The 23,179-nt window shown below is 41.6% G+C and overlaps 1 protein-coding gene across 1 annotated transcript in view; it reads left to right on the top strand.

Annotated features, from left to right (window-relative positions):
- Positions 1–23,179, top strand: part of LOC121281907 (multidrug resistance-associated protein 5-like) — a 252,076-nt gene that overhangs the window by 33,739 nt on the left and 195,158 nt on the right. Inside the window, exon 3 of the mRNA XM_041195071.1 lies at positions 15,693–15,888. Coding sequence (XP_041051005.1) covers positions 15,847–15,888 — 42 coding nt within the window. The 5' untranslated portion in view covers positions 15,693–15,846. The remainder of the gene's footprint in view (positions 1–15,692; positions 15,889–23,179) is intronic.

Raw genomic sequence — 23,179 nt, 5'->3', positions numbered from 1 at the left:
TCAAAAGAGTTAGGTGTAGAAAGGGTCATTTGAAATGCTAATGAGTGAGCTAGGGTCAAATCAGCAGATAGGTTGTGAATGAAATTTGCATTTTTAGATAAGCGGAGAGGTGTTTGGTTTTCAAAGAGACATGGTAGGATGTTTACAACTAACAGGATAAATATGGTAGGTTTATTACATTGATTTGATCCATAATGACAAAAAGATTTTTATATTGTGGGAAAAGTAAATTCCAAAGACATGTAAAAACAAAGGGATAAAAATCAAAAAAGGAAGAATATATTTAAAGAAGGATGGAAGGCTGTATGAGGTGTGGCTATGTAATATCTGAAAAGTATACTGTGTGGAACAGATATGGGGAAAAGCCTCTTGCCACTTTGCAGAAGTCTGCTGTTCCAGCAACCAAAGTTGTGTTAAAAGCCTTTGGAATTCCACTGACGAGTGGGTGCCTGTGGTAACCTTGCTGGATTGTCTATATAAATTTAAAATCTATTTTGGACTGTTACCTTAAAGTGGGTCTCTGGTTGGGAGTCTGGTTAACTAGGAATTTTGAGAATTGTGATAATACTTATTAACCATGTAATTGTAATCTTGTGTATATGTTTTGTTCTTTTCTTTTGTTAATAAAGGTTCTAATTTAAGTTTTCCAATCTCTAAAGGTGTTAGTGGACTCGTTACTTCTGAATTCAGTGCACAAACCTTCTCTTAATAAATACAGATTGCAAAACCGTTGTGATAGTGTGGCCAAGTTTCCCTTATGGATTTGGTCAGCCTGGCAAATACCACCTGCCATTTCATAACACTGTGGAGTAAACAAATCAGCCATTAAATGATATTACTTTTGATGAATGTTTCTAGCGCTCCTTCCCCTTCATGTCAACACATGCGCAGGTATCACTATTCATTATTACCTCACATGGCCCTACCCGCTTTAGTGCAAATCCTAGCTTCTCAGGCACTTTTACCATTACCCTCTCCACTATATTGGGCATGCTTAATCTCTACATGCCTGCTTCAATTTCCATTTCTCACATGATCTGATGATATTTGGCCTCCTACCTTAATCCATGCAATTGCTTGCACAGTTCTTCACAAATGGTTGACCCTTTCCCTTGCGGGTTCGACTTCCTCATTCTTAGTTACAGTGACTCCTGGCAATCTCATAACCCTTCCTGTCGTTAGCTCATACGGGGTTAATCGGGTTGTTCTACTGGGTGTTGCCCTAAGTCCTATGAGGACGCTGGGTAACAAGTCAACCCATCCTTTCCCTGTGTCTTGGATGGCTTTGGCTAAAGTTTTCTTCAGCCTCCTATTCATTCGCTCAACCAATCCTGAACTTTGTACATGATACCGTATGTGGAATTTCTATTTTATTCCCAGTAGCCTGCATACGTCTTTTACTAACCTCCCTGTAAAATGCATCCCTTGGTCAAAATCTATCTGTAATGGCATGCCCCACCTGGCAATTACCTCCTCTGCCATTATTCAGGCAATGGACATAGCTGAGCAGTCCCAAATGGGGGAGGCTTCTATCCAACTGGTAAACTGATTGCTGATGACCAAACAGTAGGTCTTCCCTCGACTAGATGGTAGGGAGCACACAAGGTGTTAGGTAAAATCAACTGCGCTTGCTCCCATGGTGCCTTTGGTCGGGGTTGGTGTGATATGTGGATTTTGATAGGCCTCCTTGGGTTGTGCTGGCAATGTTTGGCCACTTCCCTTCCCAGACTTTGCCATCACCAACACCTGCTCATTCTTCCCATCATGGCTTCCCGCCCATGCTGCGAGTTCCCATGGTATATTTCCATAAGGTTATGTTGGATGCAGTTCGGCACTACCACTCTTCCCTCTTTCTGCCAGACACCATCGGTGCCCCTAATTGTCCAAGCTTCTCCCACTGTGCTTTCTCATCCTCCCTGATGCAGCTGTACAATGTTTACTTCCTCTGGCCAGACTGCTACCACAGCTGTCTGATTTTCCGGGCTGTTTACAGCTGCTTCTTTGGCGACCTCGTCTGCCTGCTGGTTACCTCGCTGAACAGGATGAACTGCAGCCATTATCAGGTCTCTAACCATCGCTTCACGTTGTATCTGTCTTTCCCCCTGAGGTGACATACCCTGTACGACTCCATGCAATCATGTAGTCATGCACTACTGCAAATGCATAGGTACTTTCTATGTATATGTTGTAACTTTGGTATGAAAGTTTAGAACTTAAAAATGACTAGAGCTTCATCCACAGCTGTACCAATGTGTTTTAGCTTTAGAGTTGCACTGAAAGTCACTCTTACCCAGTAAGTTGAATCTTTAAATCTAGTTAATTTTCCTTAGCCCTGTAGTTTGCAGCATTTTAGGTTAATTGTCAAGTGTCTCCAAACTTCTCAGTTTCTCCTATTTTTTTGTTTAGATAATCCTAAAATGTTTGTTTCCAAATTCCAATTAACAACATCCGAAATTAAATATAAATTCCCTCTGTTCTTTTGAAGACTGTGGTAGGAGCCAAAATCCTCCAATCCTTAAACCTTGCAGGAAGTTTTTAACCCAAGATCAATCCAACCCAACTCAGAATTAATTATAATTACTCAAAACATTTCAAAATAAAGTATGCTTCCACTTTAAATTCAAATCACAAAGTCACACATTCAAACACACAAACGTCATGCACACAAAAAAAAATAAATATACACACATGCAGAATAGAGTAGCACGCGCTTTTAAAGAAAGGAAAACAAATAAATTATGTCAGCGGTCTTGTGGTTCTTTCTTCAATTGAGTTTCCAATGACTGTAATCGAAAACTCTAAAGAAAAGTGAATTCTCAAAAGGAAACTTTCAACATTCTTACTCCAAAAGAAGCCTGTAAGTTTTCACACAAAAGAAAAGCAATCACAGTTTCTTACAGCTTGTATATTTCAAGCAGTCATGACTTAAGTCTTTCACAGCCACAGGCAGGCTTTTAAAGAGACAACACTACAATCTCAAATTCTTTAGTTAAAATAAAAAAAACAGAATTTTTCATTCTTTCATTTCATCATAGCTTAACCTATCTCCCCACCACCCGCACCCCCCGCCCCACCCCAGTTAAATCAACTTCTAATTTCTGATGTTATTTGTATTACCCATTCTGCACTGATTCAAAGTCTCAAACTCATTCTCACCCAAACACATTACCTCCTTTAAAAATCTTTTTTATCTGGGAGAGATGTGATAACACAAAATCCCAACACTAATTCCACATCCCTCTAGAGCATGCTTATAATTCTCACATTTAACTGGTCATTGAGTTTCCACAAATCCACAATTAAACCTTATATTAAATTGACATAGGCACACTCAATAATCTCATTCACATTTTCATATTTCCCCTAGAAATATGAGCTCCTATAATGAGATGAACTCAAAGTGCCAAAAGAATCCCCAGATCACGAGTTCCTGGGGGAGAGAGAAAACAAATTAGAGTTTAAACAAGGTTAAAGCCTGAACCTTATACACATTAAACAGCGATGAAAAAAGCATAAAACATTACGCAAGATCAGACCACAAAGTATTAATAATCCTTTTGTTCACTGACACAAAAACAACCCTTACAGACACACAAGAAAATCACATTCAAACAGGAAAACAAAATATACCAAGATACTTACTCTCACGCTTTTGCTTCCCTCTTTTTTTTTCAACAGCATTTTAGATTGCCGTGGTGCTTCCCATGTAACTTTTACCAAACATTCCCTGACTCCTGTCTGAGTCCCACCAGCTGTTTTACATTTTACTTATCAAGTTTTTGCGTTTACCTGCTATAAGCCTAGTAATAGATACTCTGGTCTTCAATCCAAATCCCTGTTCTCTTTAGGTGGCTCCATGACAGCAATTCCTATTCTGGGTTCTGATCTCTGCACGGTTTGCAATCCCCACCAGCACGGCTCCGACCCTTGGGTTCTGACCTTCCTGCATGGTTTTAGGCTTTGGCAGCATGGTTCTGACCCTTTCCCCGTCCTGAGTTCTCCAGTTTGGTTCTTCTGATATTCGCCCACATTGGTCGAGTCAGGCTAACTGCCCTAACTATGGGTGGTAAATTCAAATGTACTCACCCATCTTGCGGTACCATCCTGGTGAGCTGATGCGGGTATTGTGCCAGCTGCGCCAGTTGTTATGGTGAAATTGACATGGAGACTCAGATACAGTTTTTGATCATTTATTCAAGCGAACGCAGGGAGAGCCTGTCTTAGTCAATCCAACCCAAGTCAGTACTTTGCCCTCTGAGTTGTTACATTATCTTTTATACATTTAGTCCCTGTTCTTTCATGACTGAGGATGTGTTCTTGGTCGGGTAGGCTCACAAACTATCACAATAGGCATTAAGTACCTTAGACCAACTGTCTCGTTTTGCTGTGTATTTGGCATTCAAGTGACTGTCACCTTGTTACCTCCAATTGCTGTCACAATGAGTGCGAAGTGTTGTAGGCCCCCTGTCTCAGCTTAATTAGCATTTTAATGACTGGCACCTATCTACCCATAATCACTGGATTCACACCTATTATGGGCTAGCTGGGCTAGTTTTTGCTTTCATGTCCACATAGATGCCCTTATTTAAGTTTAAAATACTAGTCTTAGACCCACTCTTCTCCCTTTCAAACTGGATGTAAAATCCAATCGTATTGGTCACTGCTACCTAGGGGCGCCTTCAATCTAAATTCATTCAGTAATCCTGTCACATTAAACAATACCAAGTCTAATATAATCTGATGTCTGGGTGGTTCCAGACGTGCTGCGCTAAGAAACTATGTAGGAAACAGTCCATGAACTCCTCATCCAAACTACTACGGCCAATCTGATTTTTCCAGTTTATATTTAAATTAAAATCACCCATGATTACTGTCGTCCCTTTATCACAGACACCCAATATTTCTTCTTGTATACTTTATCCTATATTGCGGTTACTGTTAGGGGCGTGTAGACCACTCCCACTCGTGACTTATTTCCCCTACTATTCTGCATCTCCACCCAAACCGATTCCGCATCCTCATCTCCTGAACCAATGTCGTTTCTAACTATTGCAGCAATGCCATCCTTGATCAACAATGCTACCCTGCCACCTTTACCTAGCTTTCTACTCTTCTTGAATGTCATACACCCCTCAATATTCAGGACCCAATCCTTGTTATCCTACAGCCATGTCTGCATAATGGCTATCAGATCTTATTTATTTGTTTCAATGTGCACTATCAATTCAATCACTTTGTTATTAATGCTATGCGCATTCAGATACAGAGCCTTTAGTTTTGTCTTGTTATTTTTGTAACATATAATCTTGACTATTGGTGTATTCTTAGGTATTATCGTTCTGTCTCTTCCTGCTAGTCTATGACCCTCATTTCAGTATTATTATTATGGCCTTATGGCCTCCTGCCTTGAATCTGCCCCTTGATTTGCCACTTCTGCCTAAGCTTGATCCCTCACCCCCTTGTTAAGTTTAAAGCCCTTGCTACTTCCCTAGTTATGCGATTCGCAAGAACACTTGTCCCAGCATGGTTCAGGTGTAGACCGTCCCAATGGCACAGCCCCACTTTCCTCAGTACTGGTGCCAGTGCCCCACAAAATGGAACCCACTTCTCCCACACCAGTCTTTGAGCCACACATTCATCTCTCTAACTTATTTGCACTAGCCAATTTGCACATAGCTCAGTTAATAATCCAGTGGTTTATTTATCCTTTGAGGTTCTGCTTTTTAATTTTAATTACTTTTTAATTACTTCTCAAACTGACTATGCAGAACATCCATCCTTGTCCTGTTTATGCCATTGGTACCTACATGGACCACAACAACTGGATCTTCCCCCTCCCACTGCAAGTTCCTCTCCAGCCCTGAGCAGATGTACTGAACCATGTCACTGGGCAGGCAACACAGCCTTCTGGACTCTCGCTGTTTGCTGCAGAGAACATTGTCAATCCCCCTCACTATAATGTCCCTTACTATGATTACAATCTTGTTTGCACCCCGCACTTGAACAGCTTCCTGTACTGTGGTGCCATGCCAGTCTGCACATGTCGCTTTCGTCCATACAGGTTGTGAGCACCTCAAACCTGTTTGACAATTGCAAAGTCTGAGACTCCTCCAATATTCTCTGCTCGGTCCCATTACCTGCCTCACTCATGGTCACATCCTCCTGCCCCTCACTGCTGACCAAAACAGACAACCCTGTTCTAAGAGGTTGACCATCTTCTGGAACAAAGTGTCCTGGTATTTGTCTCCCTCCCATATGTTGCGCAGTGTCTGCAGTATGGCTTCCAGATCAATAACCCTGATCTGGAGCTCCTCTAGCTGCGTACACTTTCTACAGATGTGTTTTTCATGTGTTGCCTTGGTGTCCAAAAACTCCCACATTCCACAGATGCAACATAACACTGCCCTGCCATTGTTACTCATGTTATTTAGTTAATTTAATTACTCATTTAATTAACTTAGAATAAATCCTATGAACACCACACTTCTTTCCCCCTTGCACCGAATTCCCACATGAACCTAATTCACTACTCGCTCAGTCTTCGTCTAACTCTGGCATAGTCACCTATCTCCTCACACCACTTACTGATTATTCAAGCATAATAAACTTTAGAGTCAGAAGTGGAAATCTCCATACCTAATAGTTTAAAGCCAAACTTCAGATCACAGACCATAATGTAAATGCACCCTACTGTGGTTTAGGTTCAGAAGCACAGAGTTGAAGAACGGTGTGGCTGGTAGTTTTCCAGAAACGGCGAAAAATGGAAACCGAAGGGAAAAGCTTTCTGGAATTTGTTGTTCCTCTTGGGATAATCCTTTTTCAATTGCCTGTAAATTTTACTAAATGTCCTTTGTGAGTGATGTTCTGCCATTCTGGGCAAAATGGGGGCTGTACCATTGGGAAGGTCTACACATGAACCGTGCTGGGACCAGTGTTCTAGTGAGCCACATAACTAGTGAAGTAGAGAGGGCCTTAAACTAAACAAGGTGGAGGGGTGAGGGATCGAGCTTGGCTAGATGTAGCAAATCAAGGGCTAGAGTCAAGGCAGGAGAGTAAAATAGTAATATGGGGAATGAGGGTCAGAGAATGGAAGGAAGGGGTGGAGAGAAAAAAAACCTAAGAATACACCAACAGTCAAGGCTACATGTTACAGAGATAACAAAAAGACAAAACTAAAGGCTATGTATCTGAACGTGCATAGCATTCATAATAAAGTAAATGAATTGATAATGTACATTGATGTAAATAAATATGACCTGATAGGCGTTATGGAGACATGACTGCAGGATGGCAAGGATTGCGCCCTGAAAATTTTGGAGTATATGACATTCAAGAAGAATAGGAAGCCAGGTAAAGCTGGAGGGTAGCACTGTTAATCAAGGATGTCATTGGCGCAATAATTAGAGATGATCTTAGTTCAAGAGATGAGGATGTAGAATAAGTTTGGGTGGAGATGAGGAATAGTCTTAGTGAGAATAGTCTACAGTCTCATTAACAGTATCCACAATGTAGGACAAAGTATACAAGAAGAAATATTGGGTGCTTGTGATAAAGGGACAGCAATAATCATGGGTGATTTTAATCTACACATAAACTGAAAAATCAGATTGGCAGTTATAGTCTGGATGATGAGTTCATAGCATGCTTTCCCCATAGTTTCTTAGAGCAGCACGTTCTGTAACCAACCAGAGATCAGATTATATTTGACTTGGTATTGTGTAATGTAACAGGATTAATTAATGAATTTAGAGTGAAGACGCCCTAGGTAGCAGCGACCGCAATATGATTGCATTTTACATCCAGTTTGAAAGGGAGAAGAGTGGGTCGAAGACTAGTATTTTAAACTTAAATAAAGGCTACTATGTTGGCATGAAAGCTGAGTTTCTGCAGGTGTTTAAAAAGGAAAAGTGTAAGTAAAGTGAGTGTTGGTCCTCTAGAAGTGACAATGCGGAGTTAACAGTAGATAATAAGGAAATGACAGATGAAATGAACAAATATTTTGCATCTGTCTTCACTGTAGAAAATACAAAAACCTTTCCAGTAATAACTGTAAACCAGGAAGTGGAAGGGAGAGAGGAACTTGGTTAAATTACAATCGCTAAGGAAGTGGTACTGAGCAAATTGATGGAGATACGGGCTGACAAGTCTCTGAGTCCTGATGGACTGCATCCTAGGTTCGTAAAAGAGGTGGCTAATAAGGTAGTAGTTGGTGTTAATTTTCCACACTTCCCTAGATTCTGGAAAGGTCCCATCGGACTGGAAAGCAGAACTTATAACCCATCTATTCAAGAAGGGAGGGAGGGAGAAAACAGGAAACTATAGGCCAGTTAGCTTGGTGAATGTCTTGGAGAAGATGTTAAGATTGATTCTTAAGAAGGTTATAGTTGGGCATTTAAAAAAACACAAAGCAATCAGCAAGAGTCAGCATGGTTTTGTGAAAGGGAAATCATGTTTAACCAAATTTTTGGAGTTCTTTTAAGGAGTGACATGCTCTGTGTAAAAAGGGGAGCCTCTAACCATACTGTACTTGGATTTCCAGAAGTTGTTTGATAAGGTGCCACACCAAAGGTTATTATGGAAAATAAAAGCTCATGGTGTAGCGGGTAACATATTAGTATGGATAGAAGTTTGACTGGCTGGCAGAAAACAGCATGCATAAATGGGTATTTTTCTGGTTGGCAGGATGTGATGAGCAGAGTCCCGATGGGGTCTCAGCTGGGACCTCAACTTTTTAACAATTTATATCAATGTCTTAGATCGGGGAGTGAAGGCATGGTAGCTAAATTTTCAGAATGTGCAAAGATTGGTAGGAAAGTATATTATGAAAAGGACAAAAAGGAGTGTGGAGATGGATATAGATAGATTAAGTGACTGGGCAAAAATCTGGCAGATGGAATGTTAGGTGGCAAAATTTGAAGTTGTTCACTTTGGCGGGAAGAATAAAAAAGCAGAGTAGTAGCAGATGCATCCCAACATCACCGTGTGTCATTTAGATTGTCAGTTCGGCGGGCGCGCAGCCGACTCGGCTCTGCGCCTGCCGGCCTGTTAAAGGCCTATTAAGGCCTGTTAAAAAGTAATTAATGTAATTAACTGAGCTGCCTGGGCAGGATGAGGTTTCATGAAGGGTTTGTTATTTAAATGAAAAATTCTGAAATAAATAATGGACATATCCAAGCTCATGTGACAGTTTCACATGAGGGGACATGTCCTGAAATTTTTTTCCCACCTTTATTCAAATTTCCATAAGTTAAACAAATTTCCCTGAGGGAGATCTCTGCATTCTCAATAAAGCACAGGGAACCACTCAGGGGATTTCCGCCCCCCCCCCCCCACCCCCCCCCCTCCCCACCACCCCCTCCCCACCACCCGCACAGGGAACGTTCAGCACTTCCGGGCGCGCGTCACGCTGAGCAGGCTTTAATTGGCCCACCCACGTAAAATGGAGGAATGGCCCCAATCGGGGGCGCCAATCGGGTTTGCGCCCGCCCCCCGCACAACCCCCTGCAGCGGGGGGAAATTTCTGTCTTCTGTCTACCTGAGAGGACAGATGGAACATGTTTAATATCTAAATCAGAAAGCAGATGCATCAGTATGTCAGCTGAGATTATTAGCTCAATTCTTAGAGAGGTACTTGAAACCAGGACCTAACAGTGAGGCCACTGAGCCAAGGCTGACAGCAATATTTCTTACATCCATTCCATGATCTTGACTTCCTTCCTAAAGTAGACCACCCAAAGCTGCACATAATATGCTCACTGCAGCCTAACCAATGATTTACATAGGATTAGTAATGCCTCTTTTGTCCTCTATGTCCCTATTTATTAAATCTAGAATCCACTATGTTTTTATTTCATCATAAACATATTTCGTCCAATTTTAAAATCCTTGGAATCATAGAATCACAGAAGTAGACCATTCAGACCATCATGCCACAGACATCTGTGCCAGCCCTCTGTAAGAGCTATCAGCTAGTCCATTCCCCTGCCTTATCCCTGTAGTCCTGCATTTTTTTTTTCTCTTCAGGTGCCTGTCCAATTCCCCTTTGACAGCCATGATTGAATCTGCCTCCACCAGACGCTCAGGAGGTGCATTCCAGATCCATACCACTTGCTGAATACAAAAGGTTTTCCTCATGTCATCTCTGGTTCTTTTGTCAATAACCTTGAATAGGTGCCTTCTGGTTCTTGACCCTTCTACCGATGGGAACTGTTTCTCCCTTTCCATTTTGTCCTAACCCTCCATGATTTTGAACACCTCTATCCAATCTCCTCTTAATCTTCTCTTCTCTAAGGGGAACAGCCCCGGCTTTTTCAGTCTGTCTACATAACTGAAGTCTCATCCCCCCAAGCACTCTCATAAGTCTTCTCTAATGCCTTCACTTCCTTCCAAAGTGTGGTGTCCAGAATTGGACACAATCCTCCAGTTGAGGCTGAACCAAGCGAACCAATATTTAAAAAGATTCATCATAACCTCCTTCATTTTGTATCTTTGCCTCTATTTATAAAACCCAAGATCCCGTATGCCTTATTAACTGCTTTCTCAACCTGCCCTGCCACCTTCAACAATTTGTGCGCTGATACCCCCAGGCAAATAACATTTGCAAATCTCTAGTTCTCTGATACCACCCCTATGTCTAAGGAGGATTGAAAGATTATGGCCAGGTGCTTCTGCAATTTCCACCTTTATTTCCCTCAGTATTGTTATGACGTGGCAGATGATGTGTGCCAGGTGGACCAAATCCAAGGGAGAAACTTGGTTGCGCTATCACAACAGTTTTGCAATTTCTATTTATTACAAGATGTGTACACTGAATTCAGAAGTGATAAGTCCACCAAGACCTTTAGAGATTTAAAAAAATTAAATTAAAGTACTTACTAAAAATAAGTACATACATTAGTTTACAATTACTACTATAATAACTCCTAAAATTCCTAATTAACCTGACTCTTAGTTACACTCCCTTTAAGATAGCAGTCCACAATAGATTTTAGATTTAAAACAAACTCAGCAAATTAACACAATACCCTGGACAGTGGAATTCCAAATGGCTTTTCTCCAGCTTCAATTTCGTTAGATAGCAGACTTATGCACAAATGCTGGAGGCTTCATTAAGGCTACTTCACACATTCCTGTTAGATCTTGCATGGTCTTTTGACACATAACCTTTCATTCTCCTTTATATATGTTTTTATTTTTAATATGTAAATTCTATGGTTCCATATGTCTGTTAAACTGTATTTTCCTCATAATATAAAAATTTTCATGTTACCATGATATATTGTCAGTAACCTGTGGGAAAAATAAACACATTCCTTAGCCTTGCTTATCTGGCTAGTTGTAAACTGACTAAGATCCCTTTGAAATCCAAATATCCCTTCATTTATCTAAAAATGCAAATTCCCTTCACACCGTACAAGCCAGCAACCATGTTTACTCTTAAGCATTTCAAGCACCTAGCTTCTTTGGATGATTTAAAGTTTGCAGTCTGCTTGACTACAGAATGTAATTAAATCACACACAGATCCAACTATACTTACCTCCATAAACCTACTTCACAATAAACCAGAAAAATATTATGAAAAAATATTAGTTTCATGACAGTATCCTCAATTGCATCTGACCTGGTCCTGGCGACTTATCAACTTTTAAGTACAGCCGGCCTTTCTAATACCTCCCCTTTATAAATTTTTAGCCCATCTAGTGTCTCAACTACATCATCTTTCACTATAACTGGCAGCATCCTCTTCCTGGGTAAAGTCAGATGCAAAGTAGTCATTTAGTACCTCAGCCATGCCTTCTGCCTCCATGCATAAATCCCCTTTTTTGGAAACTAACCTTATGTCTCCTTTTAGTACCCTTTTGCTACTTATATGCCTATGGAAGACTTTTGGATTGTATTTTATGTTAGCTGCCAGTCACTTTTCATACTCTCTCTTTGCTGCTGTTATTTCTTTTTGCACTTCCCCTCTGATCTTTCTGTGTTCAGCCTGGTTCTCACTTGTATTACGAACCTAACATCCTGCCTTTGTTCACATTCAACCTATCCGACCTTCACAGATCTCATCTACCCAAGTTTAGTGTATTTATATGTATCCTGTCCTCAAGAATCTGTCCCAATGTCCCAGGAATCTAAAGTCCTCCCTCCTACACAGTCTTTCCTAACACACATTCATCTGCCTTATCCTGCTATTTCTGGATTCATTAGCTAGTATGTGGCACTGGGAGTAATGCAGAGACCACTATCTTTGAGATCCTGCTTCCTAGTTTTTGCCAAATTCCTAAGCTTTTGCCTGAATTCTAAAATCTCTCTGCTCCTCTACTAAGTTGAAGGTTTTGCTATTTAGTGTATTTATACATATCCTGTCCTTATTCGTCCTTCCAAAATGTATGTCCTCTCATTTCTCCAATTCAAATTTTATTTAACACCTATTTGCCCAATCTAGTATTGTAAGACAAAAACAGAATTACCTGGAAAAACTCAGCAGATCTGGCAGAGAAGAAAAAAGTTGACGTTTCGAGTCCTCTTGACCCTTCAACAGAACTGAGTGAAATTAGGAGAGGGGTGAAATATAAGCTGGTTTAAAGTGGTGGGTGGGGGGGGGGGGTGGTGGTGGTGGGGGGAGAGAAGTGGGGGGGTGTGGTTGTAGGGACAAGCAAGCAGTGATAGGAGCAGATAATCAAAAGATGTCACAGACAAAAGAACAAAGAGGTGTTGAAGGTGGTGATATTATCTAAATGAATGTGCTAATTAAGAATGGATGGCAGGACACACAAGGTACAGGTCTATTGGGGGTGAGGTGGAATAAGACTAACCGGGCATAAAAGGTATAGATTTAAAATTAATGGAAATAGGTGGGGAAAGAAAAATCTATATAAATTATTGGAAAAAACAAAAGGGGGGAAGAAACAGAAAGGGGGTGGGGATGGAGGAGGGAGTTCAAGATCTAAAGTTGTTGAATTCAATATTCAGTCAGGAAGGCTGTAAAGTGCCTAATCGGAAGATGAGGTGCTGTTCCTCCAGTTTGCATTGGGCTTCACTGGAACAGTGCAGCAAGCCAAGGACAGACATGTGGGCAAGAGAGCAGGGTGGAGTGTTAAAATGGCAAGCGACAGGAAGGTTTGGGTCATTCTTGCGGACAGACGGCAGGTGTTCTTCAAAGCGGTCACCCAGTTTGTGTTTGGTCTCTCCAATGTAGAGGAGACCGCATTGGGAGCAATGAATGCAATAGACTAAGTTGGGGAAAATGCAAGTGAAATGCTGCTTCACTTGAAAGGAGTGTTTGGACCCTTGGATGGTGAGGAGAGAGGAAGTGAAGGGGCAGGTGTTGCATCTTTTGCGTTTACATGGGGAGGTGCCGCAGGTGGGGGTTGAAGAGTAGGGGGTGATGGAGGAGTGGGCCAGGGTGTCCCGGAGGGAACAATCCCTACAGAATACTGCCGGGGGGGGGTGAAGGGAAGCTGTGTTTGGTGGTGGCATCATGCTGGAGTTGGCAGAAATGGCGGAGGATGATCCTTTGAATGCGGAGGCTGGTGGGGTGATAAGTGAGGACAAGGGGGACCCTATCATGTTTCTGGGAGGGAGGAGAAGGCGTGAGGGAAGATGCACAGGAGATGGGCCAGACACGGTTGAGGGCCCTGTCAACGACCGTGGGTGGAAAACCTCGGTTAAGGAAGAAGGAGGATATGTCAGAGGAACTGTTTTTGAAGGTAGCATCATCAGAACATGCAATGGAGGCGAATGAACTGAGAGAATGGGATGGAGTCCTTACAGGAAGCTGGGTATGAGGAGCTGTAGTCCAGGTAGCTGTGGGAGTCGGTAGGCTTGTAATGGATATTGGTGGACAGTCTATCACCAGAAATTGAGACAGAGAGGTCAAGGAAGGGAAGGGAAGTGTCAGAGATGGACCATGTGAAAATGACGGAGGGGTGGAGATTGGAAGCAAAATTAATACATTTTTCCAGGTCCGACGAGTTCATGAAGCAGCACCGAAGTAATCATCGATGTACCGGAGAAAGAGTTGTGGGAGGGGGCCGATTAGGACTGGAACAAGGAATGTTCCACATACCCCATAAAGAGACAGGCATAGCTGGGGCCCATGCGGGTACCCATAGCCACACCTTTTATTTGGAGGAAGTGAGAGGAGTTAAGGAGAAATTGTTCAGTGTGAGAACAAGTTCAGCCAGACGGAGATTAGTGGTGGATGGGGATTGTTCGGCCTCTATTCGAGGAATTGTAAGTTCCCATTTAATCTATATCTTTAAGTGGAACGCTACAAATCTATACTTATAGGCAAAATACTGTGGATGCTGGAAGTTTGAAACAAAAACAGAAAATGCTGGAAAAACTCAGCAGGTCGAACTGTGGAGAGAGAAAAAAGTTAACGTTTCGAGTCCGTATGACTCTTTTTCAAAGCTAAAGAGAAGTAGTCTCACATCATTCTCTTATATGTACTTTTCTCCTTTGAAATCAGTAACTTTGGGATCGGCAACTCCTTGTGCAGTACAGTAATCATTTTAGTGACTTGCATTATGTACTTACTGATGTTTATGTTTATTCTCTCTATGGACGGTTATTAAATGTGAATGTAAATGTTAGACCAGAGGTTCCCAACCCGGGAACTGCGAAAAGGTTCTGAGGGATCAACCAAATCTAACATTTAACAATAAAAGATCTGTTGCGCTATTCCTAGCATGCGCTTTGATTAATTTGCACAGTCAGCATAGGGAGAAGCATAAGGTGACAGAGAGAAGCAAAAAAAAAGTATGTTTATTGATGCTCTTCTCACCCAGAACCGTTAGTGACAGTTCGGAGCGGGTTCTTTTCACCGCATGCTCTGCTCACCCACCCACCGTGTTTCAGTCGGGTAAGAGAGGCAGGTTGCTGGGCTTTGATAATGTCTGTTTTGTGGGCGATGGGCTAAGAATTACCCAAAAAGTATTGGCGAATGTTCGGCTGACTTCACCTTGAGCTCCTTATGCGGCTGACTGCTGTTTGCCCGTGGCAGCTATTTACAGAGCCAAGTTCAGCATCGGCAGCTGATCAAGTTTCGAGTTTCGTGGCCTCGGATCCATGGGGTATCAATTCTGTTCCGTGCGGACGCCCATGGAGATTGACTTTTTTTTATATACAAAATACACCATTTTGGTAATCCATCGGATTTTCTGTTGTTGGATCTTGCTTTGTACGAATTTGCTGCTGGTTTTTAACCAGGAGCCACTTAGCCCCAACACGAAGTTCCACATTTAGTAAATCAAAAATAATAAATATACACTTTTTTGCATAACCTTTGTGCAGGAAAAGTACTTGTGCTGTGTTAGAGCGAGTAATGCTACCTCTCAGGTCCTGTTTGCTAGATTTTCCCCCCTAAATCCCTATTTTTTTATTAAACGGGGGGCGGGCCTCTGAAACAAAATGATTATGAATCCTTGTGTCAGACTATTACCGACCATTGTGACTATTTTAACCTATCCCGGAATGCTGTTATTGCAATGTCCTTATATAGTTATGTTGCCCCATGAATGAGTGATATGTTGTAATTCTATCTACATGTCGTTCAAACTCAGAATTACCTTCCGACCATTCTGTTATGATTCCTCTGTCACATATAAACCCCTTGAACCTGATTCCTTTCTCCGGTTGCCTGTTGCATCGCGATCTATACTTGTTTATGTTCATGTGACCTTGTTACTAGGGCTGTGAATGTCGCTATGTGATTGGCATTGGTGCCAATGACGACAGGACAGACGTTGGTATCTGCACTTCCAGTTGATTCTGATCACATCGTGGGAACACAAGACAACAGATGCGGAGACTGATCTACTGCTCCAAAAAACACTTAAACTTACATGGAAAAAGCCGAGGTTTGTTTCAGTGATGATCTCAAAGCTGTAAGTCTCTATAAGTAGTTTATTAATAGCACTGTAAAAATAACCCTGCCACTTTAAATAGTTTTGAAATTTCAGAATGCATTTTCAACAGCTTCACTCTGTTTCTGCACCGTTATATACTTCGTGAGACTTGAGTAGCCTAAGCTCGATGTAAATGTGCTGAGCGCATGATTGTTTGTGTCATTTATTGTTATTGGCGTGCTGTGTCTTATAATCGTAACGTAACTGCAACAATCTAACTAAATTCCAAATAAAATCGAAAGAAAGACTTTGGAACCTTTAAAAACACATGCACATATCGCCCTGAATTGATCTGTGAGATGTGTTTCCTCTAGCTGATATTCTTGTTCAACGCTAAGGACGCTTTTATGGGAGTTTCCTTTTTTACAATTCCTACCTTTGTAATTAATTTCCAAGAAGTATCAGGAGTGTTTTGTGATGTGACCTAGGTTGCCCCTCAATAAATTACCCTTTATTCACAGTGCAAACGCTATCAAGGAAAACGAAATGTCTGCACCATCACTCCTCTCTACCAAATTGTATTTTATATGTTGATAAGGTAAATTAAATGTTTTTTATTATTTTGGCCATATGTCTTTTTAAAAGTGCCAATCTTGAGTTTACATACTATTATTCCATTTTAAAATGGAAACCAAATTACACCATATTAATGCCAAAACAAAATGGTGTTTTCATGGTTCTCCACGCAGTTAATGCCTACAATACATTAATTGCAAGGTTACGATAAAGATTATCTGGATCCTTCGTAGTATACATGGTTTCACCGTTGGGTTCTAGTGTTTCACTTGCAATTTATGAGAGAGTAAGGTTTAATGTAGTTTTGGAATAATTTGTTCCAAGTGCGTGCCAGGAACTGGAATTTATGTATTGATGTGGGATTTTATACTATTTGAAAAACGCTGGGGAAAGGGTAATCTCTCTATTAAGGGATTCCCTGTGGAAGTCAATTTTTATTGTATTTATTTATACAGTCCTATTGGTAAGGGAAAGTAAAATATCACTGTGTTGGAAATCTGAAAATAAAAACAGATCAGGCAGTCACCATCCATGGAGAGACAAACAGAGTTAAAGAGCAGAATTTTAACCTGCAAGTTGGGGCAGAATGTAAGTGCTTTGGCAGGGGTGGGGGGTGGTTGGTGGTGGTGGTGGGAAGCCAACATGATCCCCCTCATTTCAGCATTTAACAGGTGCGGGTTTGGAGGGCAGGAAACACCTTTGGGGATATTTAAACATGTAGAAAGACAACTGAAAGCATATTTAGCCCACAATTTTGGCTTTAGCTGCCAGTGCATGGTTTCCTAAATTGTTTGAAACTTGCCAGGGTCAACAAGGTGAGAGCACAGGGGAAATTGATGACTGTGAAATTGACAGGCTGGAAAGCCTTTAAATACAGCACAGCTACTTCCTTGCCCAAGCAAAGGCTTTTTTTCCCCCACAGTTCTCATTCTGAGATTGTGCTTTCACTGTTTTTGAGATGATTTCCAACATTTTGGAAAGCAGTTCTGTTTTCTTGGTCTTTTCTCACCTTGATCTGCACTTTCCTGCTGCCAGCATGGGAGCAGTTTATGCAGCTTATGCTGCCACTTATGCAGCTCTATTTTGGTCCTCTGATGAGGACTGGGAGGAGCAGCACTGACAACGCCAACAGCAGCAGGAACAACACCTGCAGTAGCTGCCTTCTTCTCTGCCAACTGCCACTCAAAAGGACAGAGGGATGGACACAGAGCTCCAACTTGAAAGAGGCAATACCCCAACACAAGGTATACAGACAGAGGATAAGCTTTCTTGACATGACTGAACAACAGTGCCTCAAGAGACTAGAAGACTTCCATGGCCAGTCAGTGTTGGTACCCTTGCTTTTCCTGATATATATATTAACGACCTAGTCCTTGGCTTATAGGGCACAATTTCAAAATTTGCATATGATATGAAACTTGGAAGCATTGTGAACTGTGAGGAGGATAGTGTGGAACTTCAAAGTGATATCGACAAGTTGGTGGAATGGGTGGACAAGGTGGCAAATGAAGTGCCATGCAGAGAAATGTGAAGTGATTCATTTTTGTCAGAAGACCATGGAAAGACAATATAAAATAAAGGGTACAAGTCTAAAGGGGATGTAGGTGCAGAGGAACCTGGGTATATATATGTACATAAGTCATTGAAGGTGGCAGAACAAGTTGAGAGCATGGTGAATAAGGCACACAGTATCCTAGGCTTAATTAATAAGGACATAGAGTACAAGAGCAAGGAGGTTATGTTGAACTTGTATAAGTTACTATATTTGGCCTCAGCTGGAATATTGCGTACAGTTATGTGCACGCACTTTAGGAAGGATGTGAAGGCATTGGAGAGAGTGTAGAAAAGATTCATGAGATTGGTTCCAGGGATTAAGAACTTCAGTTATGAAGATAGATTGAAGAAGTTAAGTCTCTTTTCCTTAGAGAAAAGAAGGCTGAGAGGAGATAGAGGTATTCAAAATCATGAGAGGTCTGGACAGAGTAGATAGGGAGAAACTATTTCCACTTATGAAAGTATCGAGAATGAGAGGGTACAGATTTATAGTAATAGGTAAAAGAAGCAAAAGCAATATGAGGAAAAACCTTTTCATGCAGCGAGCAATTAAGGCCTGGAGTGCATTACCTGGGAGTGTGATAGAGACCGGTTCAATCAAAGCATTCAAAAGTGAATTAGACTGTTATCTGAAAAGGAAGAATGTGCAATGTTATGGGGAGAAGGTGGGAGAATGGCACTAAATGAATTACTCATTCGGGAAGCCGAAGCAGACACGATGGACTGAATAGCTTCCTTCTGATTCACACCCTTTGTTCATCTTCTACTCTTGCATACCATTTTGCTCAAGGCTGTTGGCCATTGGCAGGCAAGAGGCAACAGTGTAAATGATTGGATAATGGAGATTTGCAATAAAGTTTGTGCTTCATCAGTATTTTCAAAAACATTAGCACAGTGACATCGTTATAAACTCCCAAATAAATCCACTTTTGGTACTAAAAAGTCTTCCTCTCCCATTTCCTATTACTTCTGTGTGGTTCTACCACTTTGGCTTTAGCAAAACGAAAATTAGGCTGCTCATTCCCCCGCTGTGACATGCTCTGGGTATCGTCCTTTGGGTTTTGAGGCCCATCTGGGCCCCAACAAAAACTGCCCCACCTGTACCTGTGCAGGGATAGACTCAGTCATTGGGACAAGAGGCAGCAAGTGGGGGTGAGGGAGGTGTGTGCATAAGGGATAAGAAGTGAGGGAGCCTTGAGCAAAGATTCCACTTCTATGTCCCCTTTCTCCATCTTCCCTCTCATGGCCCACCCGCACTTGCCTGCAAGCCAAGAGGTGGAAAGCACTTTCCTGCACTTCAGTGAGGCACTGGGTGACCAAGGTGTGGCTTTCCACCATCCTATTTGAAGTGGCAGTTTGAGTGTGCAGGCCATTGCGCAGGGTAAGCCTGCACTGGATTGCCTAACACATCTGATGCTCAAATCAGGTGGTCACTCTTTCCATGGAAATAGATCTCAGCACAAAGGCCCAAGACAGCATGGCACTCAGATTCCTCCAATCTCTCTCTAATCTTTTGCAGTATCTCTGGAAATGCTAACAGAACCTCACACATTTTCTGTTGCTGCTCCAGAATAGTCCACTTCATGGATGGCGCATGAAGCTCAGCATTAGTATCCAAGTGAGTAGAGTTTGGAGTGTCCTGCGCTCTCCAAAAGAGGCACTCTGCGGCTGTATCTATCTCCAACACTTGCTCCTGCTTACTTGTGATGTGCGGCTCACCATCTGACAACCTAGCTAATGCCTTGGAAGCCTCACCAAGGTGTGTGTATCTGCTGGTGGAGAGTGCACATGAATCTTGTGATGCTTAGTGCACAACCTCCTCTCAGAATTCCAAGGCATCCTCCTGCACCAGCTCCTGTATCACGTTTGTAGGACATTTGGGAGATGAAAGACATAAATTAGAACAGATGTGGGGAAAGGGTTCAAAATTGTCATTGTGCGGATGCTCATATTTCAATTGGTGGTGACAGCAAATCGATAATAGTGATTGTTAAGTGACAGTATGGTATCTAATCGTGCCACTGGATATCTGGGAGACCCCCATCTCTCCATCACCAATTATCAAGCACTCTGTCACTCTACTGATCTCCATGGCCTCCTTCTAATACTGGAGAACCACCCTAGTTCTTCGCCTCTCCATGGAGTTCTGTCCTCTATTCTGTAAAGAGAGAAAGCATAGAGTTATGAGTGTCAGAAATTGATTGTGTGGAGAGGATGTAATGACAACATTTGAGAAGGGTGACTATGAGGTATAGGTGTGAGATGTCAATAAAATGAGGGGGAATATCAATGTTAACTGTTTAGATGGGAATGTGAGGAGGTGCCTTGAGAAAGAAGAAATAAGTTGAGCTGCAAGGTATGTTGGTCTGAAGGGTGCTATGCAGCAGAATGCTGGGGAATTCAGAGTGTGGTAGTTGGCACTAAAATATGGGATGCCACTCACCTTTCCTGCCTTCATGGGGTGATTGAACCTCCTACTGTATAAAATTACGAGACATCACGAACTGCTCAATTCTTCAGTTACTTCAAACTGTGCCTGTTTTGTTTGAGAGGCTGGCCCCCTCCGTTCACAGAGAACAATACTCACAACCTGCAGCATGATCTCCAGGGAAGCAGCAGAGAACCAGCAAATAGCTTTCCTATGTTGCCTTCTCACCCTCATACTCACTCTGTCCTCAGTGACAGAGCTGCAGTGGAGCCATTCTGACTTACGGAGTTCCCTTTAAATAGAAATTCTTGTTATTCACACCTGCACTCTCTAGTTGGTCAGGAAACCTGGAAGTGGTTTCTAACTCTGTGGCTTAGTTAAAAGGCCCACTCCACAAACAATTGGGTTCCTCACCTGCTGCTAGCCCCTCTATTGCAAGCAGGCCCATCAGGTAAGAATTCTGCCTGATGTTTTGATTGCAAGATTATTGACCTGAAACATAACTCAGTTTCTCTCCGTATAGATGCTGCCTGATCTGTTAGGAAAAAGCTGTTCTCTGACTTAGAGTTCTTCTTTAGGTTATACAATATTCAACTTAGAATTAGCTTCTTTAATTTGTCCTGATGTATAAGAGATTGAAATCTACCCCTACTCTCAGAAAAGCTTTGTTTATTTTGATGCAGATATAGTAAACTTTAGCCATTATCAGTCAGGTGTCCTTGGACTCATAATGACTAAAATTTCCAACATCCATAAGATTACAAAATCAACTAGGACATGCTTTCCTGTGAGTAGATGTAGTTTTCAATCTTTTGTATATCTTGACAAAATTGAAGAAAACAATGCCATATGAAATAATTCAGATTGATTGCAAATATCTTGTAGTATTTGTTAAAATGTGTGTTTTGTAGATTTTGTGATTCGCTGATCAGAATTTAAATTTGGTTTTGGTCATTTTCTGGAAAGCGTTTCTCAACCTGACTTGTTGAAATTGGAGTGTTAGGTCAAATAGCTTTTTTGGAAAAGACCTGCTCTTTTCCATTAGCTGAGGGAATAGTTGTGTTTAGTAAGTGTTACAAAATATATAATGCACCATTGCTACTATTCACTTAGTCTTTTACTGTTTAGCACAGTTTGTTTACAATAAAAGACTAAGCCACAGAATAGAGTAGTGTTATTCTGTGACTTCTGAGGTAAATAAATGTCATGTGAGGACATGTGATAAAATATGGAAGGTTCTGTAAGGCTATTCCATGATCATACGCTTCCAGTGGGGAGCTGTGCTCTTAAGTGCACAGACAAAATTCACTTAGACATCTGGACAAGTGACAACAATCTCTGGGACATTGGAAGGTTCACCAATGGGTGTGGCTAATGATGCTGAATCCCCAAAAATACCTAGAGTTTTAAAGGAAACAAAAAGTAGTCCTTAACATCACTTCTGTATTTGTGTTAAGCGTGTAGAGGATTCAGAGGATGTTAGAATTTTGCTTTTGAGTAACTGGAGAAACCCAGAATTTCTCTTGCTTTCATTTAATTGAAGGCTGTTTCTGTTATGCTTATTTATTTATACAATCCTGTCAGAGTGGATTTGTTTCCTAGCCTGTCATTCTTCATAATGTCATGCAGTATTATTTTTATCCAGTACTTAAACAGCTTGGATTTCTGAAGCATTTTTACTGTAGTGAAATATTGCAAACCACTTCACAATGTGGGGCAATGGAAAAAGAAGTATGTAGAAGGTAACTGAAGGCAAATAAACAACTTTTCAGAATGCGTTTGACATGTGAATGTTGATTGGAAAGGCCAGCAACTGGTTGGCCACCTGTTTTGTAACCTAGATAAAATCAAGCCTGTGGTTGCTGACCACAAGTATGCTCATAACATCTTTGTTCAGCTCTCCATCAACACTCTCAACCCCTTCAATGCCTCTGTGCTATCAAACTACTTGCCTGACATCTAGTATTGGATAGGCTGCAAATTCCTCTCATTAAACATTCAAAAGACCAGATGATCATTATCAATCCCCACCACCCACCCCCTGCACAAAATTTGTACCCTTAGCATTCACTCCATTCCATTCTACAGCTATTGACTTGGGCAGAACCAAGCTACTTGCAAGCTTGGCTTCCTCTTAAAGCGTAAATTGAGATTACAACTTGATAGGCTGTCTGATACAAAGACTGCCAACTTCCCTTTGTATAACATCACTTCCTTCTGCACCAGCCTCAGACCACCTACCACTGAAACCTTCATCCATATTTTTTTAGTTCCAGACTCAACTACTCTAACCATCGCATTGACAGCCCCCCGCCTTGACCTCTCTGAAAAGCTCAGCTCATCCAAAACTGTTCATACCCTATCTCACACTAACTCTTTTGTGTGCATTCTCCTTATACCCACTGACCTATATTGGCCTTTTATCTCTTAACACCTCAAAAAAACATTTTTATCCTTGTGTTTAAATCATTCCCCCATCCTATTTCTGTAGCATCCCTCAGTGTGACGCCTCCCCCAAAAATTCCACACCCCTTGTACTCTGACCTCTTCTGAACTTCCTCGTCCATTTGGCCCCTCCTTGATGGCTCTGCCTCCAGATATATTTGCACCACCCTATGGCATTTTTAAAAATTATTTCTGCCTCACCACCTCCCTCATCCAATATTTCCTTCTTTGAATCAGCATCCATTAATTTTTGCATCTGTGAAGCACATTGGGGCATTTTTCAACCTTTGAGGGGTATATAAATGCAAAATGTTTTGCGGGAAAATG

Source organism: Carcharodon carcharias, chromosome 9 (assembly GCF_017639515.1).
Source record: "Carcharodon carcharias isolate sCarCar2 chromosome 9, sCarCar2.pri, whole genome shotgun sequence".
NCBI classification, from domain to species: Eukaryota; Metazoa; Chordata; class Chondrichthyes; order Lamniformes; family Lamnidae; genus Carcharodon; species Carcharodon carcharias.
This window is presented reverse-complemented; position numbering and strand designations above follow the sequence as displayed.